General features: G+C 49.5%; 1 protein-coding gene across 2 annotated transcripts in view; it reads left to right on the plus strand.

Annotated features, from left to right (window-relative positions):
- The window catches only part of LOC103189748 (lysyl oxidase homolog 2), a 24,993-nt gene extending 8,283 nt beyond the window's left edge, over positions 1–16,710 (plus strand). For both annotated transcript variants that reach the window (XM_042344484.1, XM_042344485.1), the window contains exons 2-5: positions 2,348–2,538; positions 9,372–9,762; positions 11,039–11,214; positions 16,495–16,710. In XM_042344484.1, the coding sequence (XP_042200418.1) occupies positions 9,447–9,762; positions 11,039–11,214; positions 16,495–16,710 (708 nt within the window). In that variant the 5' untranslated portion in view covers positions 2,348–2,538; positions 9,372–9,446. The remainder of the gene's footprint in view (positions 1–2,347; positions 2,539–9,371; positions 9,763–11,038; positions 11,215–16,494) is intronic.
- Positions 16,711–16,952: the final 242 nt, after the last annotated feature.

The following is a 16,952-nucleotide window of genomic DNA, read 5'->3' on the forward strand; positions in this document are numbered from 1 at the left end:
GATTTGTCGGTATTAGCATCCCTGCAATTTTGAGCTTTGTGGGATGAGAACATGTTTTTAACATGAAGAGACCAGATGAAGCTGTTTAAAAGAGTATGTTATTAGCTAAAATTGCAAGTGACTCACCAAGGAAATGTTTCCCCACGTGGTCCTAACTAACATTATACTACATAACATAATATTGCAACCAGACACACATCAATGATAAAGCTTTGAGCAACATAACAAAATGCATTGATAGGAATTAAGACTAAACTAAAATATCGGATCTCCCCAAAGGAGCAATTTAAAAAAACGATGACATAATGTTTACCTCTTCAATAATACTGTTTATGATTTTCACCAACGTTGCATCCGAGAAAAGTAATTAAAATTCCTAGACGTGTAGCCCTGTAGCTCAGTGGTTAGAGCCCTCGCCTCGCAAGCAAGAGGACCTGGGTTCGATTCCCGGGCGGGTCAGGGCGATATGTTGTGCAAGTTTCTTTACTCCACACACACACACGCTTCTGTTTGCCTAGCAGAACCCGATTGTTAGTCAATTGGCGGATTGCTTTTCAAGGGGTAGTAATTCCTTCAAAAAAAATAATAGTACCAATAATTTGGTCGCTCAATCCACGGCTGTTTGTGGGGGACGCTGCTGTGCACAATTGGCTGCCGCGTTTTGCCCACAAAATACACAGTCACTACACTTTACAGGGTATTCCATGAAGCGCTTTGAGGCGTCTCGAAGACATGATAAGGCGCTGTATCAAATGCAAGAATTATTATTATTATTAAGGCTAATGGTTCAGTTTGGGGGTGGGGGGGGGGGTGTCTGGGTGCAGATCCCTGATTGTCCAATGCCCTTCTGACTCGAAGGGCGCTATACAAATGCAAGTTGTTGTTGCTGTTGTCTCGGTGCAGGGACAGACTGTGGCTTCTCATCTCCAGGATGTACGTTTACAGACAGAGCCCAGACTGGTTGGTGTTTGAAGCTTCCTGTGAACGCTGGCTCTAAGGTTTCAATGTGAAGTGAGTTTGGAAAGTTTCAGCTCATTTCCTATTGGAACTGGATCGCAGCACAAATCATTTGGCCTTAATTGGCAACTCAGTTAACAGTCAGGTCAAAGGACGGCTAGTGCGGGAAATGAAAATGAAATTATACAGCACTTAAGTGTAGTCCTGTAACTCAATGGTTAGAGCACTCGCCTCGCGAGTGAGAGACCTGGGTTTGATTCCCGGGCAGGACGAAACCGTGGGCAAGTTTCCTTACTCCCCACACCTCCGTTTACCGAGCAGTAATACTAATAAAATAATAATGATCCTTGCATTTGATATAACGCTTTTCACGTTTTCTCGACGTCTCAAAGCGCTTCACACAATAGACTGTAAAGTGAAGTCTGTATATTTGTTGGCGAAACGCGGCAGCCAATTGCTCACAGCAATGTCCCAGCAATGTCCCAATTTATCATTGTTTGGTTTTGGAGGAGTAAGTAGGAATCCGGCTGTTAGTCGATTGGTGGATTGTTTTCTGGGGGTAATAATCCCTTCAAAACAACAATAATAATAATTTGGTCACTCAATCCACGGCTGTTTGTGGGGACGCTGCTGTGCACAATTGGCTGCTGCATTTCGCCCACAAAATACACAATCAATTCACTTTACAGCGTATTCTGTGAGATGTCTTGAAGATGTGATCGAGCTCTAGATCAAATGCAAGGATTATTATAATAATAATAATAATCCTTGCATTTGATATAGTGCTTTTCACGTCGGAGGACGTCCCAAAGCGCTTCACAGAACACACTGTAAAGTGAATTGACTGTATATTTGTGGGCGAACGCGGCAGCCAATTGCGCACAGCAATGTCCCACAAACAGTCGTGGATTGAAAGTGACCAATTTATTATTGTTTTTGGTTTTGGAGGATTATTATTAGGCTCTGTGTGGAGTAAGGAAACTTGCCCGAGGTTTCGCCCTCTGCCTGGAATTGAACTCAGGTCTCTCGCTCGCAAAGCGAGTGCTCTAACCACTGAGCTACAGGACATTATCATTATTATTATATGTAAACAGAGGCCTGTGTGTGTGTGTACTCCAGTACTTTACTCCAGTAAAGAAACTTGCCTAAAGTTTGGCCCTGACCCGCCCTGGAATCGAACCCCGGCCCTCTGGCTTGCGAAGCGAGTGCTCTAACCGCTGAGCAACAGCAACTCCACAGTTAAAGGAAATGCTCCAGAGGGTCTGCGTGTCAGGCGAGGGCTTTAGCTTCTGATCAATGTGGCCGGAGGGGACTCCCGCCTCTGATTTGCTGTGTTTGTTCTTAAGAAGCCAATACTTCATCATTATCTCCTTCCAATTGGTTCCATCAGTGAAGTTGACAGGAGAGAGAGGGACAACCCAACCAACAGCCCACACTGACCCATGTCTGCAACTGCACAGAGAAGGAGAGACAACAGTGCAACTTGAACAAACTCAGCTGTTCTCCACTGAGCAGCAGCAGAAGGAGGAGGAGGAGAAGGGAGGAAAGGCTTCATTCAGTTGAACAACATAAGAATAGGAGGTGAGCTGTGTGTGTGTGAGTGAGAGTGAGTTAGTGTGTGTGAGTGAGAGAGTAAGTGTGAGTGTGTCTGAGTGAGAGAGTGAGTTAGTGTGTGTGAGTGAGTTAGTGTGTGTGAGTGAGTGAGTGTGTGTGTGAGTGAGAGTGTGTGAGTGTGAGTGATTGAGAGTGTGTGAGTGAGAGAGTGTGTGAGTGAGAGAGTGAGTGAGTTAGTGTGTGTGTGTGTGAGTGAGTTAGTGTGTGTGTGAGTGAGTGTGTGTGTGTGTGAGAGAGTGAGTGTGTGAGTGAGTTAGTGTGTGTGTGTGTGTGTGAGTGAGTGTGTGTGAGAGAGAGTGTGTGTGTGAGTGAGTGTGTGTGTGTGAGTGAGTTAGTGTGTGTGAGTGAGTGTGTGTGTGAGTGAGAGAGTGAGTGAGTGTGTGTGTGAGTGAGTTAGTGTGTGAGAGTGTGTGTGTGAGTGAGTGTGTGAGTGAGAGAGTGAGTGAGTGTGTGTGTGTGAGTATCACGAGAAAATGAAACACAACGATTTGATGCAAAGTTGGCACGACTTTGACTTGGTGTTTCTTGTAACGGAAAAGTTTCCTGATTTAAGTTGTGTTGGTGTTGGTGTTTGTGTTGGTGTTGGGGCTGTTTTCTTCACTCAATCCGCTGTGTGTTGAGAACTTTAGAAGCCGTTAGAGCATTATCAATATAATCGGTCGTGCGGGGAAATTGATTGTTTTATTATGATGATTCTTACTGTTATGTTTTGTTTTGCTAATGCTGTGTCAAACCACAAGCAAACAGAGGCTTGTATTTTTGCGATTAAAAAAAATTCTCAGCCTGTAATCCGGTTTGACTCCGGTTTAAGGGAACCCCCCATCACTCCCCCCTTTTTGTTTCAGACTCCATCCAGAGTGGGAGTGCTCTCCTGTGTCCTCTGTGAGGGTTTGAGCTAATTAGCTCTGAGGATGATGAGGATGACGATGATATTTGTTTGCCCAGCTTTGCTTTTTTTCGTTGGGGGGAAAAAAAAACTTTCGAAAGAAAACTTTTCAAAAAGTTAATCAAAATCAAGAGCAGAATTAAGTCTCGTTAAGGCTTTGAACAGTGAGCGGTGAAATAGGCAGCGAGGGAGACGATATCGTCACGGTGGTGCTTTGAGTGCAAACATAAATCCCACAGAGCGGAGAGATTTAATCTGTGTTCACTCCAACACAGGAGTAAAAGAGAAACTCAATGCAGACCCATAGATTTGTTTGAAGACACAGACTGCTGTTTTTGTACTGAACAAAGACTTGCTGTGTTCGGGTTTAATTTCTGACATATGTTTTGGGGCAGGGGTGGGTGGGTGGGTGGGTGGGTGGGGGGAGAGTTTGTTAGGATCCGGGATAAACTTACACATTTGAAGAGGATGTGATTTTTTTTTTTCTGTTTCGGTAAGATCTCAGGAGTCCTGGAGCTCAGTGGTTAGAGCCCTCGCCTCGCAGGCGACAGGACCTGGGTTTGATTTCCAGGTCAGGGCGAAACCTTGGGCAAGTCTCCTTACTTCACACACACACACACACACACACCCTGATAATAATCCCTCAGGAAAAAAAAATAATAATAATTTGGTCACTCAATCCACGACTGTTTGTGGGGACGCTGCTGTGCGCAATTGGCTGCCATGTTTTGCCCACAAAATACACAGTCACTACACTTTACAATGTATCCCGTGAAGTGCTCTGAGACGCCTCGAAGACGTGATGAGGCGCTGTATCGAATGCCGGGATTATTATTATTATTATCTCACTACCTGGAAAGATCTCAAAACATGACCCTTTGTGAACGGATTAAATAATAATAATAAATACAGGAGAGCCTTCAGCCACTCTGCCCCCAACCTCTGGAACTCCATCCCCCGGTCACTCCGCCTCGCCCCCTCCTCAGCCTCCTTCAAGTCCCGCCTCAAGACCCTCCTTTTCGACCATGCCATCGACGCCCTCCCCCCCCCCCCCCCCCCCCCCCCCCACCCCGGCCACAGCTCGAAATGCTGTCACTGTCCAGCACCTTGGGACGTCCTCCCGGCGTGAAAGGCGCTGTACACATGGAATCTTGTTGTTGTTGTTCTCGACTGCACAAAATGCTTCGTAGGACACACTGTAAAGTGGATGAACCAAATGCTGTCAGTGCCTTCCGTAAACCCACAAAATCCCCTGAAGTAATAATAAGAAATAACAATGTCCGCGTTTGATATCGCGCTTTACCGTGTCGTTGAGCTGTCTCAAATGCTTCACAGAATACACTGTAAAGTGAGGTGCCGTAGTGTTTTGTGGGCGAAATGCGGCAGCGAATTGCGCACAGTAGCGTGGGTTGATTATTATTTTATTATTTAATAATAATATATTTTTTCTTGAGGGATTATTACCCCCGGAAAAGTGTTCCGCCAATCGACTAACAACCGGGTTCCTGCTGACTGCCGGTAACCAGAGGCGTGTGTGTGTGTGGGTGTGTGGGTGTGTGTGGGTGTGTGTGGGAGAGGGTGGGTCCTCTCTCGCTTGCGAGGCGAGGGCTGTAACCACTAACTAGGAACCCGGTTGTTTCCGGGGGTAATAATACCTTCAAAAAAAAATAATAATAATTTGGTCGCTCAACCCACGGCTGTTTGTGGGGGACGCTGCTGTGCGCAATTGGCTGCTGCGTTTCGCCCACAAAACGCACAGACACTACACTTTACAGTGTGTTCCCCGTGAAGCGTTCTGAGACGTCTCGAAGACGTGATGAGGCGCCGGGTCAAACGCGAGGATTATTATTATTATTATCAAGGCCACTGGCGAGATGGAAGCAGAAACTGCTTCAGAGAGTTTTCCACACCTGTCGCTGGAGAATCGTCAACCACCACAACAACAACAACAACACCTTTGATAGCGCCGCCTCACGCAGGGCAGCGTCCTGGAGCGCTTGACACTGGGGGAGCACGACACTGAGCTGGGGCGAGGCGGGGGAGGTAAACATAACCACTGGTCAAACAGGAAGGTCTTCAGGCGCGACCTGAAGGAAGGAGGCGAGGCGGAGGGATTGGGGGGAGAGAGTGACAGAGTTTGGGGGGTGCAGCGGCTGAAACCACGGCCACCGATGGTGGGACGAGGAACAAGCGGGAGGCCGGAGCCAGTCGAGCGGAGGCAGCGGGTAGTGAGGTTGGAGGGGCAGTGAGCAGGAGGGAGAGGTGGTGGTGGGAGTGGGGGGTAGGGGTGACGGGGTGAAGGGGATATATCAGACCGAAAGGATAGAAGATGGCAGAGAGAGCCACTGATTCCCTTTGTGTGCAGCGTCTGCCTGTACAGACTTGCCTGTGTTTGCAGCGCTCAGGGACGTGAGGGCATTGACCTCTGCTTTGCACTGTCACCCCAGCTCCGAAATCGGTTTAGCTTGGAATTTGCCCGGGCCTCTCTCTCGACAGGGCGACTGGATTCTTTCCAGGGTCATAATCCCTTCAAAAAAAAATAATAATTATTGTTCGCTCGCTCAATCCCACGGCTGTCTGTGGGGACGCTGCTGTGCGCAATTGGTTTCGCTCACAAAATACAATTTGCAGTATATCCTGTGAAGCGATTATTATCGTGTCTCGACAACGTGATAATAATAATCCTGGCATTCGATACAGCGCCTTGTCACGTCTTCGAGACGTCTCAAAGCGCTTCACAGGACACATTGTAAAGTGAATTGACTGTGTATGGGACACAGCAATGTTCCACAAAGAGTCGTGGATTGAGTGACCAGATTATTCTTATTGTTATTTTGAAGGGATTATTACCCCCAGAAAAGCGATCCACCAATCAACTAACAACCGGGTTCCTACTGACTGCTGGTGAACAGAGGCGCGTGTGTGTGTGGGGGGGGGGGGTAAGGAAACTTCCCCAATGTTTTGCCCTAACCTGACCTGCCCGGGAATCGAACCCAGGTCCCCTCTCGCTTGCGAGGCGAGGGGTCTAACCCCTGAGCTACAGGGACTGTGGTTTACGAGGCGAGGGATCTAACCCCTGAGCTACAGGGACTGTGGTTTACGAGGCGAGGGGTCTGACCCCTGAGCTACAGGGACTGTGGTTTGCGAGGCGAGGGGTCTAACCCCTGAGCTACAGGGACTGTGGGGTGCGAGCCGGGGAGTCTAACCCCTGAGCTACAGGGACTGTGGTTTACGAGGCGAGGGGTCTAACCCCTGAGCTACAGGGACTGTGGTTTACGAGGCGAGGGGTCTGACCCCTGAGCTACAGGGACTGTGGTTTGCGAGGCGAGGGGTCTGACCCCTGAGCTACAGGGACTGTGGTTTGCGAGGCGAGGGGTCTAACCCCTGAGCTACAGGATTGATGCAAGTTTGTTTGTGATTCTGCAGAGCCTCAGAAACACGAAGATAAACATTCTTAGGCATAGCTCCAGCCGGTGGGTTTGAGGGGAAATCTCTTGGGCTAACTGTCTGGCTCACTTCCCCTTGTTACTGCAGGAGCGATTCGCTTTGCTCTACGCCGTGTTTATGAAGGATTATTAGCCTGGCCTCATATTTCAACCCTCTGGTCAAGTGAAGTTAAGTCATCCATTTCCATTGCCAGATAAAGCAGTGTTTATCTTGGCAATATTTATCACTGGAGTCCCTGTAGCTCAGGGGTTAGAGCCCTCGCCTCGCAAGCGAGAGGACCCGGGTTCGATTCCCGGGCGGTCAGGTCAGGGCGAAACATTGGGCAAGTTTCCTTACTCCCCCCCCCACACACACACACACACACACACGCCTCTGTTACCAGCAGTCAGTAGGAACCCAGAGGCGTGTGTGTGTGTGTGTGGAGTAAGGAAACTTGCCCAACGTTTCTCCCTGACCCGCCCAGGAATCGAACACAGGTCCTCTCGCTTGTGAGGCGAGGGCTCCAATCCCTAAGTTAAGGACTCCATTAAATAATAATAATAATAACAACCCTTGTGTGTGTCCTCTTCAGCGCTTTGGTACTTCCTCCCAACGTGAAAGGCGCTCTGTAAATGTAATTTTGTTGTGTGTGTGTGTGTGTGTGTGTGGGCAGTAAGGAAACTTGCCCAACGGTTTGCCCTGACCAGACTCGCCCGGGAATCGAACCCGGGTTCTCTCATAAGAACATAAGAATTAGGAGCAGGAGTCAGCCATTCGGCCCCTCCAGCCCTGCCCCGCCATTCAATAAGATCATGGCTGATCTATTCTAACTCCACCCGCCCGCCTTATCCCCATATCCCTTAATCCCTTTATCCACAAGAAATCTATCAATCTCAGTCTTGAATATGTTCAAGGACTGAGTATCTACAACCCTTTGGGGTAGAGAATTCTATAAATTCACTACCCTCTGAGTGAAGAAGTTTTTCCTCAACTCAGCGCGAAAGGACTTACCCCTAATTTTAAGACTGTGACCCCTGTTTATAGTTTCTCCAACCAGGGGAAAAATCTCCCACTATCTATTCTGTCGTGCCCCTTAATAATCTTATAGGTTTCTATAAGATCACCTCTCATTCTTCTATATTCTAGAGAATATAGGCCTAAATAGCTCAACCTATTTTCATAACTCATCCCAGGTACCAACCCAGTGACTCTACGCTGTANCCCCCCCCCCCCAAGGCGAGTACATCCTTTCTTAAATAAGGAGACCAAAACTGCACCCAATACTCTCGGTGCGGTCTCACCAGGGCCCTATACAGTTGCAGTAAGACTTCCCTACTCTTATATTCTAACCCTTTTGTAACAAATGCCGACATACCGTTCGCCTTCCTAATCGCTTGCTGTACCTGCAAACCAACCTTTTGTGACTGGTGTACAAGGACACCCAAGTCCCTCTGAACGCTAACACTATCTTGTCTCTCCCCTTCTAAAAAATAATCTGCTTTACTGTTTTTGCCACATAGGTGGATGACTTCACAATTCCCTACATTATACTTCACCTGTTTGCCCACTCACTGAGCCTATCTATATCTCGTTGCATTTTTTTAATGTCATCCTCGGTGTTTACTCTCCCTCTGGTTTAGTGTCATCCGCGAATTTGGATATATTAAGTTCGATGTCCTCATCTAGATCATTGATGTAGATTGTAAATAGTTGAGGCCCAAACACTGATCCTGTGGCACTCCACTAGTCACATCCCACCAATCTGAGAAGGACCCGTTTATCCCTACTCTTTGTTTTCTTCCCGTTAGCCATTCTTCAATCCACGCTAATATATTCCCCTTAATTCCATGGGCCTTAATCTTGTGGATCAACCTTTTATGTGGCACCTTATCGAATGCCTTTTAGAAATCTAAATACACTACATCCACTGATTCCCCCTATCTAATCTACTTGATATGTCCTCAAAAAAATCTAAAAGGTTTGTTCAGCATGACTTCCCTTTTGTAAAGCCACATTGACTCTGTCTAATCATATTGGATCCTCTAAGTATCCCACTACGACATCCTTAATTAAGGATTACAGAATTTTCCCTACCACCGATGTCAGACTAACTGGTCTGTAGTTCCCCATCTTTTCTCTCCCACCCTCTTAAATAGTGATGTGACGTTTGCGATCTTCCAATCAATGGGAACCGTTCCAGAACCCAAAGAATTTTGGATCGCTTGCGAGGCGAGGGCTCTAACCCCTGAGCTACAGGGAACTCCGCTTATATCCGGTATAATTTCATTTTCATTTCCTCCGCTAACCATCCTTTGACCAGACTGTCAACTGAATTGCCAATTAAGGCTAAAATGATGGACCATTTTGTGCTGCAAATTGACTGTGTATTTTGTGGGCAAAACGTGGCAGCCAATTGCGCACAGCAGCGTCCCCACAAACAGTCGGGGATTGAAGTGACCNTTTTTTTTTGGCGGCGTTGTTGTTGTAGGAGTCGAGGAACAACCTTGTGCTGAGAAGTCCCTGGCCAGGCATCGGATCGCGGAGAAGAACAAAGCAACCGGGAATGAAAGCTGCTCTTGTTTTCCTCCGGCAATGTTTGACGATAGTGTTTCTCCACGGAGCTCTGGAGCTCGGCTGCCTGGCTCAACATGAACAGCAGCCTGGGGGGCAGACACAACGCCAGCCCAAGATTCAGCTGCGTCTCATGGGGCGGAGGAAGAAAGAAAGTGAAGGGCGGCTGGAGGTGTATTACAGTGGGGAGTGGGGCACGGTGTGTGATGATGAATTTTCCATCGCGGGTGCTAACATCGCCTGTAGGGAGATGGGCTTCATGGATGCTGTGACCTGGGCACCAGGAGCCAAATATGGCCAAGGAGAAGGTGAGAGAGTCTCTTTCTGTCAGATACAACAACAAATGACACTTGTCTAGTGAGCGCCCTCTCCCTTCACATCGGGAGGACGTCCCAGGGCGCTGGACAGTCAGGATGGTTTTGGACCCGAGCTGGGAGTTGGGGATCAGGAAGGGGTGGAGGGCATGGGGGGAGGGCTGGTTGGGAGGTTGGCCGAAGTCAACGACCGAAGAGGAAGGTCTTTAGACAGGACTTGAAAGAGGCAAGAGAGGGGTGAGGGGGGAGGGATTGCGAGGTAGAGTTCCAGAGGGTGGGGGGGGGGGCAGAGATGCTGAAGGCCCAATTGACAATGGAGGGGCGGGAAGTGCGGGCGGACCTGAAGCAGCCGGTGTCCACCGAGTGGAGAGCGCGGACAAGTTGATATGGGGTTAGGGGGTCGGAGAGGTGCTGGGGAGCAAAACCGTGGAGGGCTTTGAAGCTGTGGGAACAAGAGTTTGGTACTCGATTCTCTGAGGGATGGGGAGCTGGTGAAGCCGAGCGAGGACGGGGGTGATAGGTTTGCGGAGTCTGGTGCGGGAGAGGACACGAGCTGCAGAGATTTGAATAAATTGCAGCTGGTGGAGGGAAGAGCTGGGAAGTCCAGCGAGCAGGCAGTTGGTGTAGTCGAACCAGAACAGTCCTTTCACGCACAAAACGCATAGTCCATCTACATTACAGTGGATTCTGTGAAGCGACATGATAAGGCGCTATATCAAATGCAAGGGTTATTATTATTATTTAATGGCGTCCTTAACTTAGTGGTTAGAGCACTCGCCTCGCAAGCGAGAGAGGACCTGCGCGCGTGGTTCGATTCCCGGGCGGGGCAGGATGAAACATTGGGCAAGTTTCCTCACTCCCCCCACACAAACACACACACACGCCTCTGTTTACCGGCAATCAGTAGGAACCCGGTTGTTGGTCGATTGGCGAATCGCTTTTCTGAGGATAATAATCCCTTCAAAATAATTAATAATAATTTGGTCGCTCAACCCACGACTGTTTGTGGGGACGCTGCTGTGTGCAATTGGCTGCCGCATTTTGCCCACAAAATACACAGTCACTACACTCTACATTGTATCCTGTGAGGTGCTTTGAGAAGTCTCGAAGATGTGATCAGGCGCTGTGTCAAATGCCGGGATCATTATTACAGAGCTTGGAAATTACTTTTGTGTGTTATTTGGGAGGTGGATTATTTCTGTTGTCGTTGCCCCAGGGCTAATCCCCCGCTCCCACTGATGGTGTGTGCATGTGGCTGTCCCCCCTTCAGGTCGTGTCTGGCTGGATAACGTCCGATGTCTTGGGATTGAGAGCAGCATTGCCCACTGCCCCTCGAATGGCTGGGGAGTGACTGACTGCAGACACAGCGAGGATGTGGGGCTGGTGTGCAGCGAAAGCAGGATCCCCGGCTTCAGATTCACCAACACGCTACCCAACCACATTGAGGTGAGCTGTGTGTGTGTGTGTGTGTGCGTGTGGGGGTGTTGTTTGTTTGCGTGTGTGTAGGTTGTTTGGTGTGTTGCTTGTGTGCGTATGGTGTGTTGTGCGCGAGTGTGTGGTGTTTGGTTGTGTGTGTCGTGTGTGTGGTGCGCGTGTGTTGGTGTGTGTGGGGCGGCGGGGGGGGAATTTATATATAAAACACATGATAACTTGGTCACTCTACCCACGACTGTTTGTGGGGAAGTCGCTGTGCGCACTTGTCGGCCCCGTTTCGCCCACAAAACACAGTCACTACATTTTGCAGTGTATCCTGTGAAGCGTTTCGAAGACGTGATAAGGCGTTGAATCAAATGCGAGGATTATTATTATTAATATTATTATTCCTTGTCCCTCGACAAAAGTTCTTTGATGGACTCCACAACCGTAGCTCAAGGGATTCCGACCCGAAGGGCCTCCATTCTGGAGATCCTGATTTCCCTCAATCCCATCGCAGAGCTGCAGGCAGACAAGACGCTGGCGAGAGCTCGCTCTCTCTGACCGCGAACTACACCCGCCTTGTGGTGACACAATGTCGTCTGAGACGCTGATGTAAACTAGTTGTTTGAGGTTTTCCTGTTGCTGAGAATGTGCTCCTGTCACTCAGCGGGTTGGGGAGGGGTGCGCGGTCTGTGGTGTGTTGTGGCCGGGAAAGCGCGGTCGCGCAGGAACGTTTTCAGGCGCGGCTTGAAAAGGGGGAGAGACGGGGCACGGCGGAGAGGTTGAGGGAGATTGTTCCAGAGTGCAGAAGGCAAACATAAATCCTCCTCAAGTCGAGTTCCGTGCAGAGAGAATGGAGCGCCGTGATTTATCTTTTTTTTTTTACTGAGGCCGGCCAATGATTTGGGAGGCCCACTGAGCAGAAAGGCCAAGTTCCGGGGAGAAGCATCGGCAATTTGCCACAACAACGAAAAACTTTGTGCCAAGATCCGAAGAACAAACAAAAATTGGCGTACAATTTCTGTTGAAGCAAAATTTAATTGGATGAGCACCACATCCTCACTGTTTTTCATACTGTATTGATAAGTCCTCAGGGGTTAGAGCCCTCGCCTCGCAAGCGAGAGGACCCGGCACGGGTCAGGGGAAATGTTGGGCAAGTTTCCTTACCCCCCCCCACCCCCTCCACACACCCCCCCCCCCCCCCCCAACACACACACACACGTGCCTCTGTTTACCAGCAGTCAGTAGGAACCTGGGTCATCAGTTGATTGGTGGTGGATCGCTTTCCTGTGGTAATATTTGGTCATTCAACCCACGGCTGTTTGCGGGGACGCTGCTGTGCGCAATTGGCTGCCGCGTTTCGCCCACAAAATACACAGTCACTACACTTTACAGTGTATCCTGTGAAACGCTTTGAGACGTCTCGAAGATGTGATAAGGCGCTGTGTCAAATGCGAGGCTCATTATTATTATAATAATTTTCAGTTGGGTTTGGAGACTATTAAGCACGGTGATGGGTTTCCGCGTGTCGGACACCCGCTGAGAAAAACAATCACAGCTGAACTCTTTCGGATTGTTGTCTGTCACTGATCTGTTGCCGCATTGCAATATATTGACGATGTCTTCCACCCAATGTACTTCCAGTCATTGTTCAGGGAAACCATTTATGATCTCATACAATTATACAGCACAGAAGGAGGCCATTCAGCCCATCGTGTCTGTGCCGGTTCTTTGAAAAGAGCTTCCAATTCAACCCCACTCCCCCCGCGCTCTCCCCACAGTCCTGATCAACCCCACTCCCCCGCTCTCTCCCCACAGCCCTGATCAACCCCACTCCCCCGCTCTCTCCCCACAGCCCTGATCAACCCCACTCCCCCGCTCTCTCCCCACAGCCCTGATCAACCCCACTCCCCCGCTCTCTCCCCATAGCCCTGATGAACTCCACTCCCCCGCTCTCTCCCCATAGCCCTGCAAACTTGTTCTCCCCAAATAATTATCTACTTCTCTCTTAAAAGTTGTTATTCAATCGGCGAGCAAATTTGGCTCACAAACTCTGTGACGTGCCAGTTTCCATGGAACAGATTCCCATCCCATAGGGTCTACAATAATAATGATAATATAATAATGATCGTCCTCTCCCGCACCAGACTCCGTGATCCTATCACCCTCACCCTCGCCCGACTCCACTGGCTTCCCATCACACCGAGGATACAGAACAAAATCCTGGTCCTCACTTTCAAAGCCCTCCATAGCCTCACTCCCCCCCAACTCTGCGACCTCCTGAACCCCCACCATCCTGCCCGATCCCTCCGCTCAGCGCGCTCCAACCTGCTTCACGTCCCCTGCCTCGCTCGCCCCTCTATTGGCGAGCTGGCCTTCTGCCACTCTACCCCCACCCTCTGGAACTCCATCCCGCAGTCCCCCCGCCTCGCCCCCTCCCTTGCCTCCTTCAAGACCTCAAGACCCTCCTCTTCAACCGTGCCTTTGGTCACCCCCCTGACCTCCACCCTCCCTGATCCCGACCCCCAGCTTGGGTTCGAAACACTGACTGTCCAGTGCCTTGGGACGTCCTCCCAACACGAAAGGCACTCTAAAAATGTAATTTTGTTGTGTTTTTTATTGTTGTTGATACAGTGCCTTATTACATCTTCGAGAGTCACAGGATACATATTTTGTAGGCGAAACACAGCAGTCAATGGCGCACAGCAGTGTCCCCACAACAGTCGTGGATTGAGTGACCAAATTATTATAATTATATTTTGGAAGGGGTTATTACCCCCAGAAAAGAGATCCGCCAATCGACTAACAACCGGGTTCCTACTGACTGCTGGTAACCAGAGGCGCGTGTGTGTGTGTGTGTGTGGGGGGGGGGGGGGGGGGGGGGGGGGGAGTAAGGAAACTTGCCCAATGTTCGGCCCTGACCTGACCCGCCCGGGAATCGAACCCGGGTCCTCTCGCTCGCGAGGCGAGGGCTCTAACCCCTGAGCTACGGGACTACAATATACCAGGCAGATTCTGCCACAAGGTAAAATACTCATTGTCCATCAACCGTGTCCGTGGGTTGACTCAGCGGGGGAAGAAAAGCCTTCTGCACTTTGCCTCTTGTTAATTCTCAGCTGTTGTGGGAATCAGTGCGATAATGTGGAGTCTGCAAAAACAAGTCGACGTGGGAACGAGTTGGAAAAAATGTTTCAGAAGTTACTCATTTCTTGGCAAAGCTCTGTGTCCTTGTGTGTGCATTTTTTACTCCTTAAAATTATATTTCCATTCACCAAAAAGCCATTACTTGATAGTTTGATGAGAGCAAACCTCTCAATGTGTCCTGTCAGCCAGCCGTCCAGACATGTTATTATATTGGAGCAATCGCCCATATATAATAATAATAATCCTTGCATTTGATACAGCGCCTTATCACGTCTTCGAGACGTCTCAAAGCGCTTCACAGGATACGCTGTAAAGTGAGTTAACTGTACATTTTGAGGGTAAAACGCGGCAGCCAATTGAACACAGCGATGTCCCCACAAACACTACAAAATACACAGTCAATTCGCTTTACAGTATGTTCTGTGAAGCGCTTTGAGGCGTCTTGACAACGTGATGAGGCGCTGTATCAAATGCAAGGATTATTATTCTTATTATTGGCTTTTCCTCTGTGTTTTCGGGCTTGACTGCAAATGTCGATCACGAGGTTTCACCTTCGCTCAGCAAGATTCACAGCCATCCGGTGTGGGTCTCCTGCAAACAAATGCGTCCATTCCGCTCCCTCTCATTTTCACTCTTGCTCCATCTCTGTGGATTGTGCTGCTGTTTATGACATTATAGTGTGGGATGTCCGAGACTGCAGTTGCAGTTTGCATTCCCTTCTTAAATTGCTTGTGAGTCAGATAGTCTGTCAGTGCATTGAAAATTCCATCTGTGCTGCTAAAATATGCTCCTGTGTTTTCTCCTCTACATTTTTTTTCAACAGAGTGTTTTTCTGACGAAGGCTGGCGGAGGCTGCTACAGACTGGCCTGACCTGAGAGTTTTGACTGAAACATTAAAACCATAGGCACAGGAGGAGACCATTCAGCCCCTCAAGCCTGTTCTGGCATTTTCTCAGAGAATTGACTATATTTTCTGGGTGAAATGCGGCAGCCAATTTGCGCTCAGCAGTGTCCCGCAAACAGTGGTGGATTGAGTGACCAAATTATTATTATTTTATTTAAAAGCAATCCCCCAATCGACTACCAACCTCAGGAGAGCCGAGAGAAGCTCGGATTGTTCTCCCTGGAGCAGAGAAGGTTAAGCGGAGACTTAATAGAAGTTTCCAAAATTAGGAGGGGATTCAATAGGGTGAACAAGGGGGAAATACTCCCACTGGCGGGTGGGTCAGTAACACGAGGACAACAATTTAAAATAATTGTTAAAAGAAACAGAGGGGAGGGGAGAAGAAATATTTTCACACAGCAAGTTGTTGGGATCTGGAATCTGAAGCACTCTGAGATGCCGTCCGGCGTGGAGAGTGCTATATAAACTAAGTTGTTGTTGTTGGAATGCATTGCCTGAAAGGCCGGTGGAAACCGATTCCATAACAACTTTTAAGAGAGAAGTAGATCATTATTTGGGGAGAACAAGTGTGCAGGGCTATGGGGAGAGAGCGGGGGAGTGGGGTTGATCAGGGCTATGAGGAGAGCGCGGGGGAGTGGGGTTGATCAGGGCTATGGGGAGAGAGCGGGAGAGTGGGGTTGATCAGGGTATGGGGAGAGCGCGGGGGAGTGGGGTTGATCAGGGCTATGGGGAGAGAGCGCGGGGGATTGGGGTTGATCAGAGCTATGGGGAGAGAGCGGGGGAGTGGGGTTGATCAGAGCTATGGGGAGAGAGCGGGGGAGTGGGGTTGATCAGGGCTATGGGGAGAGAGCGGGGGAGTGGGGTTGATCAGAGCTATGGGGAGAGAGCGGGGGAGTGGGGGTGATCAGGGCTATGGGGAGAGAGCGGGGGAGTGGGGGTGATCAGGGCTATGGGGGGGGAGTGGGGGAGTGGGGGTGATTTGGAAGCTGTTTTCAAAGAGCCGTCAGACACGATGGGCCGAATGGCCTCGTTGTGCGCTGTATAATTCTATGATTCTATGTTCCTACTGACTGCTGGTAAACAGAGGTGTGTGTGTGTGGTGGGGGCGCAGTGGGGGGGAGTAAGGAAACTTGCCCAATGTTTCACCCTGACGTGACCCGTCCGGGAATCAAACCCGGGTCCTCTCTCGCTTGCGAGGCGACGGCTCTAACCCCTGAGCTCCAGGATTTGCAGCTTGTCACCATGTGCACTTTGTGTTACAGGACGGTCTCGTTCAGGTGGATGACGTCCGTGTCAGGGGGGTGTTCGGGAGCTCGAGGAAACGGGTCCCGGTTAAGGAGGGCTACGTGGAGGTGAAGGAGGGCGGAGTGTGGAAGCAGATCTGTAACACGGGCTGGACATTCAACAGCAGCCGAGTGATCTGTGGCATGTTTGGGTTCCCGGCGGAGAAGCATTTCAATGCCAAGGTTTACAAGTAGGTCTGTGCTATGGGCAGCCGTTGGCTTTCAACGTGTACGATGCTAAAATATTCACAGCACTAAACCAGCCGTCGAGTCTTAGCACTTAGCGTTGTCGGTCGATTGGCCGATCACTTTTCCGGGGATGACAATCCCTCTAAAAAATAATAATTTGGTCATTTCAACCCACGGCTGTTCGTGGGGACACTGCTGTGCGCAATTGGCTGCCGCGTTTCGCCCACAAAATATACAATCGCTGTCTT

The sequence above is a fragment of the Callorhinchus milii genome, unplaced genomic scaffold, assembly GCF_018977255.1.
Source record: "Callorhinchus milii isolate IMCB2004 unplaced genomic scaffold, IMCB_Cmil_1.0 Scaffold28, whole genome shotgun sequence".
NCBI classification, from domain to species: domain Eukaryota; kingdom Metazoa; phylum Chordata; class Chondrichthyes; order Chimaeriformes; family Callorhinchidae; genus Callorhinchus; species Callorhinchus milii.